This window comes from Acipenser ruthenus, chromosome 14 (genome assembly GCF_902713425.1).
Source record: "Acipenser ruthenus chromosome 14, fAciRut3.2 maternal haplotype, whole genome shotgun sequence".
In the NCBI taxonomy this organism is placed as follows: domain Eukaryota; kingdom Metazoa; phylum Chordata; class Actinopteri; order Acipenseriformes; family Acipenseridae; genus Acipenser; species Acipenser ruthenus.
In genome coordinates, this window is record NC_081202.1 from 2,377,049 (window position 1) to 2,394,473 (window position 17,425).

The following is a 17,425-nucleotide window of genomic DNA, read 5'->3' on the forward strand; positions in this document are numbered from 1 at the left end:
CATGGACAAAAATGATGGGACCGATAACCTAATATTTTGTTGCACAGCCTTTAAGTTTCCTGAGCAAACTGCTCCAGCTGTCTCAGGTTTGATGGGTGCCTTCTCCAGACTGCAAGTTTCAGCTCTTTCCATAGATGTTCGATAGGATTCAGATCAGGACTCATAGAAGGCCACTTCAGAATAGTCCAGTGTTTTGTTCTTTATCCATTCTTGGGTGCTTTTAGCTGTGTGTTTTGGGTCATTATCCTGTTGGAGGACCCATGACCTGCGACTGAGACAGAGCTTTCTGACACTGGGCAGTACGTTTCGCTCCAGAATGCCTTGATAGTCTTGAGATTTCATTGTACCCTGCACAGATTCAAGGGTACCAACAAATGTGTCCAGGCCATTTTAGAATATCTTTGTAGAATAAGCAATAATTCATCTCTTTTCACAGCTTCTTTGCTTTATTCCATGACATACCAAAGGCATGCAAGTATACATGATAAAATAGCTTTTAATTTCATCACTTTTCAGGAGGAATGAAGCATTATTTCAATGAGCTGTAAGGGTACCAACAAATTTGAGCACGTCTGTATATAAGAAAAAAGAAAGGACTTGTAGTCCGAAACAACATGATAATTGATTTGTAATCAATTATTCTACCTTTTTAAGTACCTGAAATATCCTTTTCTTTTTTCTTATTGATCATTTTGGCACACAGCAGTTTTCCTTTTAAGCTTCAATATTAAACCCTGTAAGGACCCATCCTTAACTCACAGCCCTCAATATTTAACAAGTCACAAAGGGAAATAACGAGAGAGCATTGTCATTCTATCCCCAATACTCGACTCAAGACGGGCGCACTGTATAGGCTGCTGTGTATAGTTGCTACAGACTTTTAATGAGATGCACCAGCCACATAGCACAGGATGCTGTGCAAATTGTATAATGCTGTTTAACAATTCAGTGCCTGGATCATGGCTACGTGACTGGGGGTATGAGTGATGTCACTGCTTATAGATTTGGCTGTTGGTCCCGTCTCTCAAGGGGAGAAGGAAGCCACCACCCTCTGAAAGAGGAACTGATCTGACGAGGCCAGGTCAGCAGGGTGGACCGTGATGAAGCCATGCACTGCCCACCCATCGAGGGGACTGCCTGCAAATAAAGTGGAGGCTGGGGAAGTGGAGACTGGGATTGCACCAGCAACAGCCAGGTGAGTTTGCTTGAGGTTTAAACAAGTTAGGGAGGAGGGGTCAATAGGAGAAGCAAGTTCCCATGATCCCTCCCCCAAATCTCAGGCTTATCGTTAAACTTAATATGATTTCTGTTTATTGGGGGGTAAAAAAAATGCTACTTGTTTACACTTTTGTTATAACATTTTTATTGTACAAAAGAACATTTGCAGGTCAGTTTTTATAACTGTTGATCATGTGTTTCTTGAATCGCTTTAAACTTTCTGTGCAGAGACAGGAGTTTCCAGTCTCCATTTCAGAAACACTGTGATTATGGTGACTTCCCTTTTGGAGTGATGAAAGATGGCTTCTTTTGAACGCAAAGGCTTCTTTTAATTGACTTTACATTCGAAGCATGGCATTGGTCAAGTCCAAGCCATATTAAGGAATCCACAGTGTTGTACAGTATGTGTGAATATTCTAAACATGTAATAAAATCAAAGACAATCCTTTCAAACTACAATACTACACAAGTTAACAGGCTATTAGAAGTATCCTCTTTTCCATGTTGGGGTCTCTTGCAAATGTATTTGCTCTGTGTTTTCTTCAGCTGTGAAATAGAAAAGATAACATATAAAAGGGTATATATATAAAAAAGCTAACTCTGAGTACTTAGACTTCAGTGGCACCAACAATAAACAGTATACTGTAATTAGGTTCAACTGTATTTGTTTGGTCTACAAGCTGCCCACACTGTCAAGTGTTAAGTGCACAGTATTATATGCTATTGTTAATTACTAATATTCTCTTGTACCTTGACTTGTAAATGGATCAAATAAGCACAATGACATGTATTCAGCTCTAAACAGTAACAGATCTTACTGACTCTGTGATGAAAGACAGCTAGCACCTCTAACTGAGCTTCTCTTTCTGTAACACGTCACACTTTATGTGAAGGGCAGTGCTATAGATATGCCACTGTTTTAGGTCAGGTGAGTGCAATAACAGTGCCCCGTTCACTCGTTCGTGTTCCAGTTTCCAGCAGCATATTGCGTCACTGCCCTAAGGCATGAGGCTGGAGGAGCAGGGTGTGCAGTGCCTTCCTTACCTTGCTCCCCTGCCTTGCTGATGAAGGCCAGCAGCACTGCCAGTGCATCCAACAGACTCCTGGGGTTTGGGTTTGGGCTTCTGGTTGCTGATTTTTAATTAAAATCAATAATTATTTTTAATTAAAATCAATAGATAGATAGATAGATAGATAGATAGATAGATAGATAGATAGATAGATAGATAGATAGATAGATTGTCTAAATGATATTTGTCTGAAATGTATGTTCTTTGGCAACAAAACCATATCTAGTGATTCTTTTTTACAAATGCCTTGGATACCAGCAAGTTAAAATGACAATTATAATATTGTCACTTGATATCAACTCAGCAGAGCAACTTGAAACCACGTGAATATATTTCAGAATCTAACTGATCCTTAATGTCATCGTTCTTACCTAAATGTAGTCTCTCATAAAACTCGCCATCTTTTCTTTCCTCCGATATGAAACGGCGACCCTCTGCAAAACATATTAAATAGGTCATTTTTATTTTAAATTATTATTATTATTATTATTATTATTATTATTATTATTATTATTATTATTATTATTATTATTATTATTATTAAATGAGAACGAACTAGTAGTAGTAGGTTATAATGCCTCCCGTTCCCCTACCATAAAACCAGTATTCCAAAATGTGTATTTATTTATTTATTTACATATATAGTTAGGGCAAAATTAGGGCAGCAGTGTGGAGTAGTGGTTAGGGCTTTGGACTCTTGACCTGGGGTCGTGGGTTCAATCCCAGGTGGAGGACACTGCTGCTGTACCCTTGAGCAAGGTACTTTACCTAGATTGGTCCAGTAAAAACCCAACTGTATAAATGGCTAATTGTATGTAAAAATAATGTGATATCTTGTAACAATTATAAATCGCCCTGGGTAAGGGCGTCTGCTAAGAAATAAATAATAATAATAAAATCGCCCACCCTGGTACGACTTTTGAGTACCTCTGAAGCAAAGTAGAAAGATGGCCTTTCCTTCCTGGCGATGGATGGATAACCGAGGCATCACGCACTGACCACAAAATACAACACATTAATGCAACAGACCCAAGGACTGTACTAACACCCTCCTTACACCTATCGTTTCAATATTCTTCTTCGGAGTTGCTATAAGTACATTTGGACTCTGTTTTAACACTCGGTTGGTTAGCCTGCATGATTCTTGGCGTCCAGTTCTACAGCCAATCGAACACATGTGAAAGAGGTTGCAGATGAAGAGACGACTGTCTTAAAGTATATTGTAGATTAAACTGATTTGTTGACAAGAATGTCAAAAAATACGCTCCACAAAAAGTTTGATAGGCTACATCCTATTAGCCTAGAAGATACGGTAAATCCGAACGAGGGCGTCAATTAAGTGATAAGGGAACTTTACTCAAGCAGAGAACCAGCGATTACCTATCTGAAAACCTAGGAGTCCACATGTTTATCAGCCACTGCACCTGGCCAGTAAACGGGTTAATCTACACAACAAAGTCTATTTCTGATGACAAGGTAATCGTGACAATGGATTTGAGGAGCCGACACTATCTATTAGATTAACTGTTACAGACAAACTCCAGCTTTTAAAACTTCAAAAGGTGTGCATAACATTATGTAGCCTCAACGATGTTATGATGCTCATTGCACCTTTATTTAATAACATTATGTAGCCTCAACGATGTTATGATGCTCATTGCACCTTTATTTAATAACATTATGTAGCCTCAACGATGTTATGATGCTCATTGCACCTTTATTTAATAACATTATGTAGCCTCAACGATGTTATGATGCTCATTGCACCTTTATTTAATAATAGGTAACCTTTACTGTAACACTACAAATTGTGATTATTATTATTATTATTATTATTATTATTATTATTATTATTATTATTATTATTAGTTCTGATTAAAAGATCTGCAGTATATACTTGATCACTATCTATCCAAGATTGAAAGCAGATTGTAATAAAGGAAACCGTGTACATTATAATTCCATTTAGGAGGGAGTTACTGTAGCACAGTAAACACGGACTAGCTGGTTAAACTGCAAATCCGTGACAATGGAATGTATGGGACTAGGAAATGACACCTGATCTGACAGAAAACAAAAAGAGGTGCGCAGCCTCGCATAGAGTTAAAAATGAACACTTACGAGCCCCCTTCAAGTAAAGCATTGCCTGCGGGGTCCAGTTTCTCCTCTGAAAGTGACCCTGCGTAAAGAAAGTGCAACATTGGTGTCAACACAGCAGCAGCTTGCGGAGAGGTACAGTACAAATCTGATCTGAGCTGAAGGTATAGAAGCGAGCTCAATACCTGAGGCGCGCTCCAGGACTGAGGAATGAAAGCAGCCGTAAGAAGCAAAGCCAATGCGTAAGCCTTGACAGTCCCTATACCCTATAAGAATAAGGAAGCAATTAATATCGAAACTTCTCATATATGCATTATTTTAGCCTCCAAATGTTGCATATCTATCTATAATACAGGGTTGCGTTCATGTTTCAGTGCAGTTTAAAATTGTATGTGTGTGTGTGTGTGTGTGTGTGTGTGTGTGTGTGTGTATAATATATATATATATATATATATATATATATATATATATATATATATATATAGTATTCTTTATTAGTATTATTTATTAAATAAATAAAATTAACACATAAATAGCCTACTTGTATAGTTTTAGATAGTAACGAGTTTTGTTATTCTATTACAACATATCCATTACGTTTTGTAGAAGACAGTCCTGCATTTTAATTCACCATAAAGGTGATCCACAGTTCGCCAATCTGGCAAAATAAAACTACGCTTACTTGATAAATATCCACACACACACATGTAAGAAAACCAGCTGCCTGTGCTTACCTTCATCGCTGTCTTGTGAGTTCTCTGCTCACGTCTCTGGAGTATGCCTGCGCGTTAAAAGTTCCTTGCTCGGGTCCTGCTCTCCAGCTCCTTATAAACGGCTCAGGAGAGCGCCCCTGTCAGGGCGGTGGATTCCGAGGGGATCTCCTGTCAGTTCTTGTAGAAAGAAGGATATGTAATGTGACCCCCCTCTTTGTCCGGGGGGACCGGGATAAGTGAACGAGATGATTGAACGGTGGGCACCATCGCCTGAAGACCCTCAAACACGTGAATCACCACAACGCTATGAGGAATACCTCACTGACGCGACTCAGACCCGGTCTATCATGGGCGTTCTTCAAAAGCCTCATTCATTGATTTCACAGCACCTGCTATGTTTTCTTCTGTTAAACAGTGTGTATGATTAGTTTAAACACTATATCGAATGATATCTGTGGCCATTCACCGGACGTGATTCAGTGCTACATCAATATGTAATTAATTCTTCAGTACACTATTTATTTGAATGCCTTGATTTACATTAATAAAAAGAGAGGGGATACGAAATATGAATTCTTACCTATATAGTGTTCTCAGGAAACGTGTATTCATTTGTATTTGGGAGGTACAACGCCGAACATCCGCTGTCAGAATTTGAAGATTTTTTATGTTTGTTTGTTTGTTTGTTTGTTTGTTTGTTTGTTTGTTTGCCTCAACTTTTTAACCACTTTTTTAAATTTATTTATTTATTTTAACGCTCGCAGCTGCTAAGGTATGACGTCAAAGTTGGCATTTCTGTTCACATTTCCGGATATTCTGACATGTAATCAATACGGTCGTCAGCGACCAGAGGGAAAATACTCATTGTAAACATTTATCAACAGTAATAAACAGGGTATTGAACGTTTACTCCTCCGTGTCATTAAGATTTTCAACTTGCTGTTTTTTTATATTTAATAACCGCTTTTCCTAAGAGAATAAATCTTTTGGCGTGTACAGATCTTCACGGTTCATTAAAGCTTCAGCGGGTTATCTTTTTAGGACAGCAATGTTTTCCATTCTAGATCAGAATTCCAGAACTTGTGACTGGGTGTGTAATACACTCGCTAACAAATGCTGAACAAGACTTGTATTTGCTGTGTTAATCAGGGTAATAGTGATGACAGAAGATTTTATTCTGTTTGTTAGATTAAATCACTAGCTTTCAAAATCAAGTCATTTCTTTGGGTGCAAGTGGGCTTTTAAAAACAGGTGATCACATTTTGATATGCACACGTTTCTTTACATTTAAAAACAGGTGTTCACATTTTGATATGCACACGTTTCTTACATTTCCACTTGAAGAAAAGACTTACGAGATCTTAAAACATACTGATTTTCTATAATTGTTAATAAACAGGTTCAGATTTTCAGTGGGAAGTAAATGCGAATCATAACAAAATGTTGGGTCTTAAAAAAGCGTAACCAATTTGATTTAAAATATGGTCTTGTTCACACTAATGAGGATGAATAATGGGACACACCTGTCAAATTAATACATATATTTTTTTCAGTTAAAACGTAAACCTAATTTAGTATTCATAACCATGTTTATAGTTCACTTTGTATGTTTATTTCAGATGTTACAATGCTTTTCACACACACACACACACACAATTACAATTGTTTACAATGCATCAATATGCTATAAATGTGAAAATACTCACGGCATGGCCATTCCACTCCAGGTTTAACAGGTCAAATGATATAATTACCTACTTCAGGGTCTGGACGGAGGTTTCATTGGTTCAATTAAACAATTTAGAAAAGCATTGGAATAAAGACCAGGAGTGGAAGGGTTAACTTTGGCCACCCCTGGGGTACTATGCCGTTTAGAATTACTATTTCCTTTTAATGTCTAAACCAGGGCTTCTCAAACTCGGTCCTGGGGACCCCCCTGTGGCTGCTGGTTTTCATTCCAACAGAGCTCTCAATTACTTAACTGGACCCTTAATTGAACTGATCATTTACTTAATTCAACCTTTTTACTTGTTTTCAGCTCTTGAACAGTCGCATATCTCAAGTTAGCTATACCATTTGATAAGTAACTTGAACTGCAACTGTTTAAAAGCTGAAAACAAGTAAAAATGTCTAATTAAGCAAATTATTAGTTCAATTAAGGGTATAGTTAAGTAATTGAGAGCTCGGTTGGAATGAAAACCAGTCGACACAGGGGGTCCCCAGGACCGAGTTTGAGAAGCCCTGCTATATCAGGAATCTGGGTTGCTTCTAACCCAGTGGTGCACAACTCAGGTCATGGAGGGCCAGTGTCCCTCCTCATTTTTATTCTAACCATACAGTGAAATTAATACAATACGTTTTTGAGTGGTGTAGTTATAATCTGATTGAATGGGTTTAATTTAGCTTGTTTAATGTGTAGAGCAGCAGTGTGGAGTAGTGGACTCTTGACCGGAGGGTTGTGGGTTCAATCGCAGGTGGCGGACACTGCTGCTGTGCCCTTGAGCAAAGTACTTTACCTAGATTGCTCCAGTAAAAACCCAACTGTATAAATGGGTAATTGTATGTAAAAATAATGTGATATCTTGTAACAATTGTAAGTTGCTCTGGATAAAGGTGTGGTCCAGTGGTTAAAGAAAAGGGCTTGTAATTAGGAAGTCCCTGGTTCAAATCCAACCTCAGCCAGTGACTCATTGTGTGACTCTCAGCAAGTCACTTCACCTCCTTGTGCTCTGTCTTTTGGGTGAGACGTAGTTGTAAGTGACTCTGCAGCTGATGCATAGTTCACACACCCTAGTCTCTGTAAGTTGCCTTGGATAAAGGCATCTGCTAAATAAATAAACTAATAATAATAATAACCACTTGAAGTTCTGTCTTTTCACTTTGGCTAATGATATTTTTTCCCTGGGGCTACAAGATCTTACAGTATAAGACTCTTACGTCTCCAACCTCACCAAATACGAGAGAAGAAACCCTCAGTCACTCAACTGAATCCGACAGAAACCCAGAGATCAAAGGTTAAACGTCACTGTCCTGTTAAAGGTAAACATGTCACCCAGTCACCCTCAATTGGAAAGAATCTTTGGAGAGGGTGTTGTGGGGGAAGAGCTGTCATATGAAAACAGTAAGTATTGATCACTGGTGGGATTAAGACATTTCAATAATTGCAAGCCCTTTTGCTGCCTACGTCATACTTCCAGTTGTATTAGACTCCGAGTGCTTCGATGTCAATTACCGTGTTTGCTATTGATAATTGCTAGGACCCAGGGCCATTGCTAATCTCATTAGAAGGTACCTTCACGTAACTCCCATGTGCCCATTGGAAACAGATTATAGTGGTTCTTTTGATTTCATTTGAGTTTTGGAGACGTAGTTATGTGCAGAGCTGGATAGTCTGGAGTTTGTTTTAATGATTTAGAAATTATTTTAAACCCCTTGTTAGCACTCATTTAGGTTCCATTTTCACTGAACATCGTTTTGTTTCAGGGAAGCAGTTACCATGTTTAAATTGCCTGGCGACTTTATTAGGATCTGTACCTAATATTGGGGTTGGGGGGCCCTGACCACAGCTCACATGGCATCACTCCACAAGGGTCTGGAAGGTGTATTGATGGATGTGAACTCATCCAATCGGTAATAATGCATGCAGTTTGTGCAGAAAGGTAGACAGGTTATTGTGATGACAAAAAGCATCTTTCAAGTTCATCCCAAACAACCTCAACTGGATCGAGATCTGGGGATTGTAGTAGTCATGGGAGATGCCTGTGCCGTGCTCCTCAAACCATTCTGATCGAGATCCGGGGATTGTGGTAGCCATGGGAGATGCCTGTGCCGTGCTCCTCAAACCATTCTGATCGAGATCCGGGGATTGTGGTAGCCATGGGAGATGCCTGTGCCGTGCTCCTCAAACCATTCTGATCGAGATCCAGGGATTGTGGTAGCCATGGGAGATGCCTGTGCCGTGCTCCTCAAACCATTCTGATCGAGATCCGGGGATTGTGGTAGCCATGGGAGATGCCTGTGCCGTGCTCCTCAAACCATTCTGATCGAGATCCGGGGATTGTGGTAGCCATGGGAGATGCCTGTGCCGTGCTCCTCAAACCATTCTGATCGAGATCCGGGGATTGTGGTAGCCATGGGAGATGCCAGTGCATTCTGGCACGCCATTAGGGTTGAAGTGCAGCATTGGACATGATCTGCAACGATGCCGATGTAAACTCCAGCAGCTTTTTAGTGCTGTAGGACACATCATATGGCCAACCTAATTTGCATCAGGGTGATCCCAAAACCAAATTGGGTACACAGAGTCTAACAAGGTGGCCAATCAGCGTATGTTCAAGTAGTGTCTCAATTTGATGTTTATTTACCAGTAATATGATTAAAAGTAGTCCATCATTCATTTGAATTGTCTTAAATAATAAAAACACATAACACAAATTTTATTGAAAATGTGTATTTACAAAAGTTCCATACAGCAAAACAAGGTAGGTTTTAAATCCTTTCCTTCTTTATTTTTCAATACTGTACACTGATAAAAGTGACCCAAATTGTATTTAAGAAAATGATATCACAGTCTAACCTTCATGCATCGTTTTCATAGATACATTACTGGTTAGAACAGTTTTTTTTTTTTTTTTTTTTTTTTTATTAAACAGAAAAAAGGCTGCCATTTCTGGCACTTAAAAACCTAGTTGTTTCACAGTACTTAAGCTCTCCTCAAAAGAAAGTTTAGTACAGGCACAGCAGTATATTGCAGCTGACGATCTCTGTAACAGATTTCCAACGCCATCTCAAAAGAAAGTTTAGTACAACGACATAGGGTCATAGCCTACAGTAGCTGTCAGGATGCCTGTTTTAAATGATAATTATCCTGATACATTTCATTTGGTCAGCCACAGTATACATCTCTTACAATTCATTTACGCGCAGAAATGATCTGTATAGCAAAAAGGCTCATGTAAGGTCTTCATACGTGAGCCTAACCCTGTGCTAAAAGTTTCTTCAGTCACTGTGTCCCCCTCCTTTTATCTGATAATGCTGGTAAAATCGTGAGATCTTCAACTTTCATTGGCATGAAAACACTCACTGTACAGTACAACCTCGTCCAGCATTTGACTGATTGTAGATTCATCAGATCGAAAATAACCAAGAAAGTAGATTAAACTCTACTAGCTGTTTTAAAACAACAACAACAACAAAAAGGTTTTAGGTAATAACCTTCTGGGTCAGATTTGGTAGGCAGGGGATACAGTTACTTTGGGACACGATTATAAATTTAATATAATATAGCAATTCAAAAAGTTCTCATGTAGTCTGTGTTATACCATGTTGTTGCTCTCACCGACTTTATCCACTAACTGAAAAATAAAATAGAAAAAGGAGATTTGATTAGACTTTATATTAATAACCTTTTAAAGTATTTACCTAATAATAATAATAATATTTCAAAGATGCAATAACTTCAATTCAGTTTAATTTACCAACTTGTTCCAGACATCTTTGTGATAAAAGTATAGCTGGTGCATGTATTTGTTTAATGAAAGTTGCTCACACTGGATTAAGGTCTAATATAGAAGGTGGTCTTGCTATTGTTGAGGAAAACTAAATTGACTTGAAACAGGTAGAACATGTCTAGAATAGGCAATGTCTAGTCAGACCACATTCTTTACCTAGCAGCACTGTATGGCTTTTAAATATTGACGCATTAGCAAAGGACACCTGCAATGTATAGCTGTGTTTAGCCTTCAAAACAGCAGTGATAAAAAAGTACTATAGTATTTATTTTGCATATGGGGGGCTGCCCATTCCACGAGCCACCTTTTACACACCCACTGTAGTTTTCCTTATATTTTAATTATGTTTGCAAACATTCTTCAGGTGCTTTGACTGATTTCAGGAGCTGCCCTTCAGGTCTAGTTGCCTGGCAGAGACTTATGCAATGTAGGCTCTGTCAAGTGTGTTTGTATCAGTGCCACTATCTAGGGCACAGCACTGTAGTGCCAGAAGAACAAAAGGAAACTTGACCCAAAGTGGCAGATCAGTAGATGGCACTGACCTTTACTTCTATAAAGCCTATCTATGGGGGGGAAATACTGGAGAACTGAAAAGCTTCTAAACACAGACTAATAAAAAACAAGAGTGTATAAGACATTGCAGTCAGAACGATTCAGAGTGATTGCAAACATAAAAAAAAAACCCACACACACACACAAACGAATCATTTTATTTGAAGCTTTTGAATTATCTTTTAAGATTCGTCCTGGGCCCATTCAACAATTTCTTTCTACATCCAAAGCATGGAAACATACTGTGCCTACAACTGAAAATCATGTAGCGAGAATACTTGTAGTAGTTTTATATTGTAGTACAATGCAGAGAATGCTAGTAGTAGTTTTATATTGTAATACAATACAGAGAATACTAGTAGTTTTATACTGCAGTACAATGCAGAGAATACTAGTAGTTTTATACTGCAGTACAATACAGAGAATACTAGTAGTTTTATATTTTAGTACAATGCAAGGTGTCTGCAGTACAATGGATGATGTCTGTAGTATAATGCAAGTTGTCATCTCTAGTCGTTGATAGCCAGGGACAGTCTATACATTGCAGGTACACTTTGACACTATACATTATTAATTGGTGAACTTGGCAGCAAACAGATGTTGAGGAAAACACAATCTACATCATGTAAAAACACATGACATGTAGAATTACTTTAACATTGAGGATTATGTTGGGTGAAATGTCAGGTAGTGAGAGAATTACAATTACAGTGTCACCAGAGGACAAACAAAAAAGGTACTAGAAATCCATGCAATAGAAACCTGATAGAAAAAGAGAACAACTAACCATTACTGGGGATTCTTGTCTCAGCCTTACGTAGGCTTTAAAAAACACACATTCAAAACATGAAATGTTACATTAAGAATTAAAAAAAAACACACATATATCTGTACTTCATCAATGCACTACCCTACCTGTATCAGTTCATACTACAGAATTATTATTTCTGTCCATTTGTATATGTTTAATGTTGATCATCAGTTACACTACAAATACAACACACAGGTAACTTGGCGTATGTTTACGTGTGTTTCTTGAACTGCTGTTGCAGAATACTTACCGAGCTAATTCCAGGTAAATTCAGCAAGTATCCAAGTACTGGCACCCTTCTGATGAAACCAACAGCCACAGGAAAGAACCCCCTAAAACAGATGAAGAAAAACTCAGAACATCAAAGAAATATCAAATACCAGGGATGGAAACAAGAACCCCCATTCATATAGCAGGATAAGGGCGTCTGCTAAGAAATAAATAATAATAGCAGTTTAATCTATTCCTGGTTTTACTATGAGTTTAATAACACACACTTGAGCTTCTTGCCTATACACTGTGGCTAATCAAGCTTGTAGTAAAACCTGGAATGGATTAGGAATAGGAGTCCTGTTTCCATCACTGAACACAGCCATTAACATCTGAATCAACAAGGAAAGGTGTTCAATGCACCATCTGATTTACCAGAAAACATTACATTAACATGACTACTTGGAACGATTGCAAATATCTTAAAAAGGGAAAGGAAGAACAGCTTTTAGAAACAGTCAATGTGAAACTACTTGGAATCTTGTTGCTCGTTCACCTGTCCACAGGCTGCGTCTGCCTTTAATCTTACCTGAACAAAAGAAAAAACCCATAAATCTCCAGAACCATTCCGACCATGGGCCAGCCAATCAGGACAATAAAGACGCCTCCCAGGAAGAAACCGGTGGCCTTCATTTTGTGCTTCTGGAAGAAGAACTTGAACGTCCTCTCCAGGCCGATGACAAAGGACAAGCCTGCCACAAACAGGATCTACAAACACGAGCAAACAAAAAAACAAAACACAGTTACAAACCCGCGTCAGCACATCATCATCATCATCATCATCATCATCATCATCATCATCATCTCGTATGCAAACTTGATGCGTTATGGCAGTTCCAATTCGGAGAAGCTGAAAGGATCTCCAAACGTCTACCAACGAGACGAGGTTCCCTTGGGTGAATGACGCACTGGTAAACGCAAGCAGGAATTCTGAAAAGGTCACTACTGCAGGAAATCAAAGAAACAGTAAGCTGTTGTGATCGGAGACAAAGTATAAACAATACCTACAGTTCACCAATATTGTTTCTGTAGCCTCGGAGACGGCAGCAGCATTTAAATTACATATTAGATTAACAAATCAAAACCAAAAAAAGATTGTTTGTAAAACAATTCAAAGTGGAAATCAGGTGCAGAATTGTTCCTCTTTCCTGCCTTTGCCTGGATTCATGGCAAACACTCAACTGAAACTTGTGAATCACCTCCCTGTTTGTGCAAGTTACACTCCCTCTGTAGTGTAAATGTGTATCTTTATTAGGAGAAGGGAATATGTTTTATACTGCTGGTGAAATTATAAAGGACGCTTTTCAGCCCTTTAAAGAATAAGTTCTGAAAAATCTAGCAGTACACGTCCCCACGTGCTGCTACAACTGTTTAAATAACATACCTGTCATTTTAAAATCTAGCGTCACACGTCCCTGCGTGCTGCTACAACTGTTTAAATAACATACCTGTCATTTTAAAATCTAGCATCACACGTCCCCATGTGCTGCTACAACTGTTTAAATAACATACCTGTCATTTTAAAATCTAGCGTCACACGTCCCTGCGTGCTGCTACAACTGTTTAAATAACATACCTGTAATTTTTCAAAATGGCCACTTTAATGTACTGGGGTCCTGTAAATCACTGCAGGAAGAGCAATTATATATATATATGTATTAAAAAAAAAAGTGTTCTGGCTTTTGTGTTCCTTACAACATCATGGATCGTTATTGCTGTGTTACCTGTTTGACAATGTGGGCAATAATCCTTACATTATCAGTGCACTAGAACGGCCATTTAAAAAAATGCCTTGAAACACGCTTTACGTTATATAAACAGTTGTTCAAACGTGGGGACGTGTAACACTATATTTTTCAGAACCCCGCTACTTACTCTTAAAGGTACAAGGGACATCAATTTAGCTCAATTATGTGTACCTTAATGAGATGAGATATATATATATATATATATATATATATATATATATATATATAAATAAAATTAACAAACCAAAATTTTATTTCCATCCCCTGCTTTGAAATGGCTCTAGTATGACAAATGTGGTTTAGTGATATTTCTGTGGTGTGTGCCATTTATCAGCAACCAACATGCAGTTGGAAGTGTGAATAGCTTTTCTATGACCTGGTGTGCAGTTAGCAAAAACTGTCCATAATCTGCTTGAAAACAAGGAACCCTGGTATTCTGTACAGATCTTCAGTATTACACATATGTTCCATTAACAATTTGATTTCATATAGCTGAACTGGAAAAACTGGGTCTTTAAAAAAAGACATACAAATAATATATCGATATGCTGCTTTAATAAAAACAATGCAAGTATCAAGTATTTTATTTCTAATTTTGATGACAAGGCTTTATTGCTTTTGTGAGCTTTTACCTGGCCACACGCTATGAGAAACACTTCCAGCAGACACTTGTCATAAAAATTGAGCTTCACCCTTTCGCAATGGAAGTCTTACAAGAAAGAATATTGGTTTGACTGTGTAATAAGCAGTGAAACTGGGTGAACCAGAAAGAGTTACTGCTGTGCTGCTTCATTATTAGAACCGCTACTTCTCAGATTGACCTGTAAATTGCAAGCTGCGTCTTGAGCCTCCAAACTGGGACACCACTGAGAACCATGAGAACCGCTCTGTGTGGGGAAAACGGCATGAAACCTACTGACTCTAAACCTAGATTACACAATTACAGTTGGCTATTAGTTAGTCCAGTTGTGTTTCACAACAGACACAGTGCATATTTCTGTAAATCACTAGATGCAATCACACTTGTGTTGCGTGATCACATTTCAATAACATCACACATTAGTTTGACTGACATCATCGTCAAACTTCACCCATTGTTTGCTGGAGATGGACTGCTCAGAACACCTACTGAATTTAAAAAAAAAAAAAAAAGTGTGAATAGTAATACTATTCTTCTCCATTAAATCTGAGATCTTTATTATTACTACAAGTTTTATTGCACAGCATAATCGTGGATGACATTAAAATTAGAGACAACCAATTTCTCAAGGCAGGGACAGAAATAAGATTCCTTTGAGTTAAATAAGGCACACCTGAATGTGTTAGCGATACACTAGGGCTAATCAAGCTCCTACGAAAACCTGGAATGGGTGAAACTATTATGCAATAGGAGTCTTCTTTCCACCCCTGCAAAGAAAAATATTGTGCTCCTCGGGTTCTACAGTGACAGGGAATCCCTCCTGAATCGCATCCTGGGAAAACCCCAGCTAGGAAAAACTTGCAAAGCAAATAACGTCTAGATCTTACCTGAAAAGTAAGCCTTTTAGTAAGACAACCCCCAATATATATTCGGTGTGATCAGCAAACGTTCAAAAACAAGACCAAAAAAGTACTTACATTCCCAATAGCTAGAAGTGCCTTGTCAAAGAATAGGATCATTCCGAAGAAAAGGAAAAACACACCGAAGCCTGTTAATCCCATTCCGATTTCTGGAAAAAAAGAAAAGACCAATGTACTGTAGTATATGCGTTGGACATGGTGTGGAGACTATTTGAAGTGCACATTGTGTATGTTCTCATTAACCGGGGCTGGTCTCATTTTCACAGCTACACATTAAAACTCAACTGGTACGACTTATGTGTGTGAGGTTTAACAGGTAAAATGAAATAATGGACTACTTTACACTCTGAATGGAGGGTTAATAGGTTCAATTAAACAAAACAGGACTGGAACAAAGACTTGACTTGGAAGGGTCATCCCTGAGAAGCATGGTGTGCTGTATGTTCTTATGCTTAAACTATATCCTGTGCTTTGAATGCAATGCAAATGAGTCTCCTTGCCAAAACATGCATTACTGGTTGGAATTCATTTAAACCCGGAAAGGTACACCTGTTAAAGCAGCTCCCATCATCATACAGTAAACAATGAACTCCCCTAAATCAATGGATGATTTCTAATAAAAAATAAAAATAAATAAAAGGGTGGCCTTGAATGACAAAAACATTTTGCATAATAATAATGAGATAACTGTCCAATGGAAGGCACCACTTGAGCTGTAAAACGAATCCTATCTGTGGCTCTGCTCCCGGTGACAAAGGTATGACTGGATGCAATGTGTAAATGCGGGTATCAAGGTACAATGCATTTCTCTTCAGGTTTGCAAATTAACAACAAACTACTCGTGGACTTGGCTGGAAGTTTAAATATTGTACTGGTTTGAACCACTGCTGTCGTATAGGCTACAGTGTTGTAATTAACGAATCAGACTGAACTAGACGTGGTTACTACAATAAAACCGAGTCAGCTGTGAAACATAAACGGCAATGCGAACTGGGAAACAGTGCTTAGGCAACGTGGGATATTCCATATGTTCAATGTTGTAAATACTACAATGCTAAAGACATTTGACCAAAAGTAACATCTTAGAAATGTCGCTCTGAAGTGTTTGTTTGTTTTAAACCAGTAGCAGTATTTAAGAAGCTTGACAAATATCCAGCAGTTTGGAAATCCTGCATCCTAGTACAGAACGCATCTCTCCTAATGGTGTTTGTGCACACGTATGCACAATCAGCTGGCAAACAATTTCCGCTATAAAAAAACAAGATACAAGTGGGTGATTTAAATACACAATAAAGGGGTAGCGGTAACACTCCTTTTCATTAGCAGTTCCGCTACAATACATTTCCACCCTGTGAGCGTGATACCTTGCGATCGCTCATGTAACATCATGCAGACTGGCTGCCCAGGTCATGTCTTTACATTTTACACTGCACTCTTCTTTCATACAGAGTCTGTTCTCTTATTATTGCACCATCTCGCTGTACGAATGAACAGTTACACAATCGCCTGTGTGCTATCTTCTAGGAAAGGGAATAATCTGTGTACTTTATTTCTTATAGCACCAATATCAACTAGGCCTCCAAGCCGGTCCTTTCATTCATCATTCAAAAACAGACAGCACACGACCGCTCCCGTTTCCTAATTCCCCAAAATTAACACTGCCCAGAGCGTACCACCAGAACTGACTAAATTGCAAGTGCCTTACTCTGTGAATCCGATAAGGAGATCATGTTTGCAGTTGAAAGCCACGCAGACACGGCAGTCCAAACCAATAAAGACAGACAATTCTGCAGATCAACAACATACACTGCCTGTTACACAGCAGCCGCCACGTCTTCCGGAACCACGCACCCCAAAACAAGCGGGGCACTCATTG

At 38.6% G+C, this 17,425-nt stretch overlaps 2 protein-coding genes across 3 annotated transcripts; both read right to left on the bottom strand.

Annotated features, from left to right (window-relative positions):
- Nucleotides 1-80: 80 nt before the first annotated feature.
- Nucleotides 81-6,335, bottom strand: LOC117419488 (spexin prohormone 1-like). The gene is made up of 6 exons (XM_034032263.3): nt 5,120-6,335; nt 4,571-4,651; nt 4,410-4,467; nt 2,660-2,722; nt 2,263-2,349; nt 81-1,764 (listed from the first exon to the last, which is right to left on the bottom strand). The coding sequence occupies exons 1-6, from the start codon at nt 5,123-5,125 to the stop codon at nt 1,700-1,702; spliced, it is 360 nt and encodes a 119-aa protein (XP_033888154.2). The 5' UTR covers nt 5,126-6,335; the 3' UTR covers nt 81-1,699.
- Nucleotides 6,336-9,532: 3,197 nt separating this feature from the next.
- LOC117419596 (vesicle transport protein GOT1B) lies at nt 9,533-17,416 on the bottom strand. 2 transcript variants are annotated; one of them, XM_034032488.3, is made up of 6 exons: nt 17,255-17,416; nt 15,607-15,698; nt 12,771-12,949; nt 12,222-12,303; nt 11,948-11,982; nt 9,533-10,452 (listed from the first exon to the last, which is right to left on the bottom strand). In XM_034032488.3, the coding sequence occupies exons 1-5, from the start codon at nt 17,277-17,279 to the stop codon at nt 11,974-11,976; spliced, it is 387 nt and encodes a 128-aa protein (XP_033888379.1). In that variant the 5' UTR covers nt 17,280-17,416; the 3' UTR covers nt 9,533-10,452; nt 11,948-11,973. The 2 variants fall into 2 exon arrangements, with proteins under 2 accessions (XP_033888379.1, XP_033888378.3); XM_034032487.3 differs by lacking the exon at nt 11,948-11,982 and having other exon boundaries at nt 17,255-17,414.
- Between the last annotated feature and the right edge of the window lie 9 nt (nt 17,417-17,425).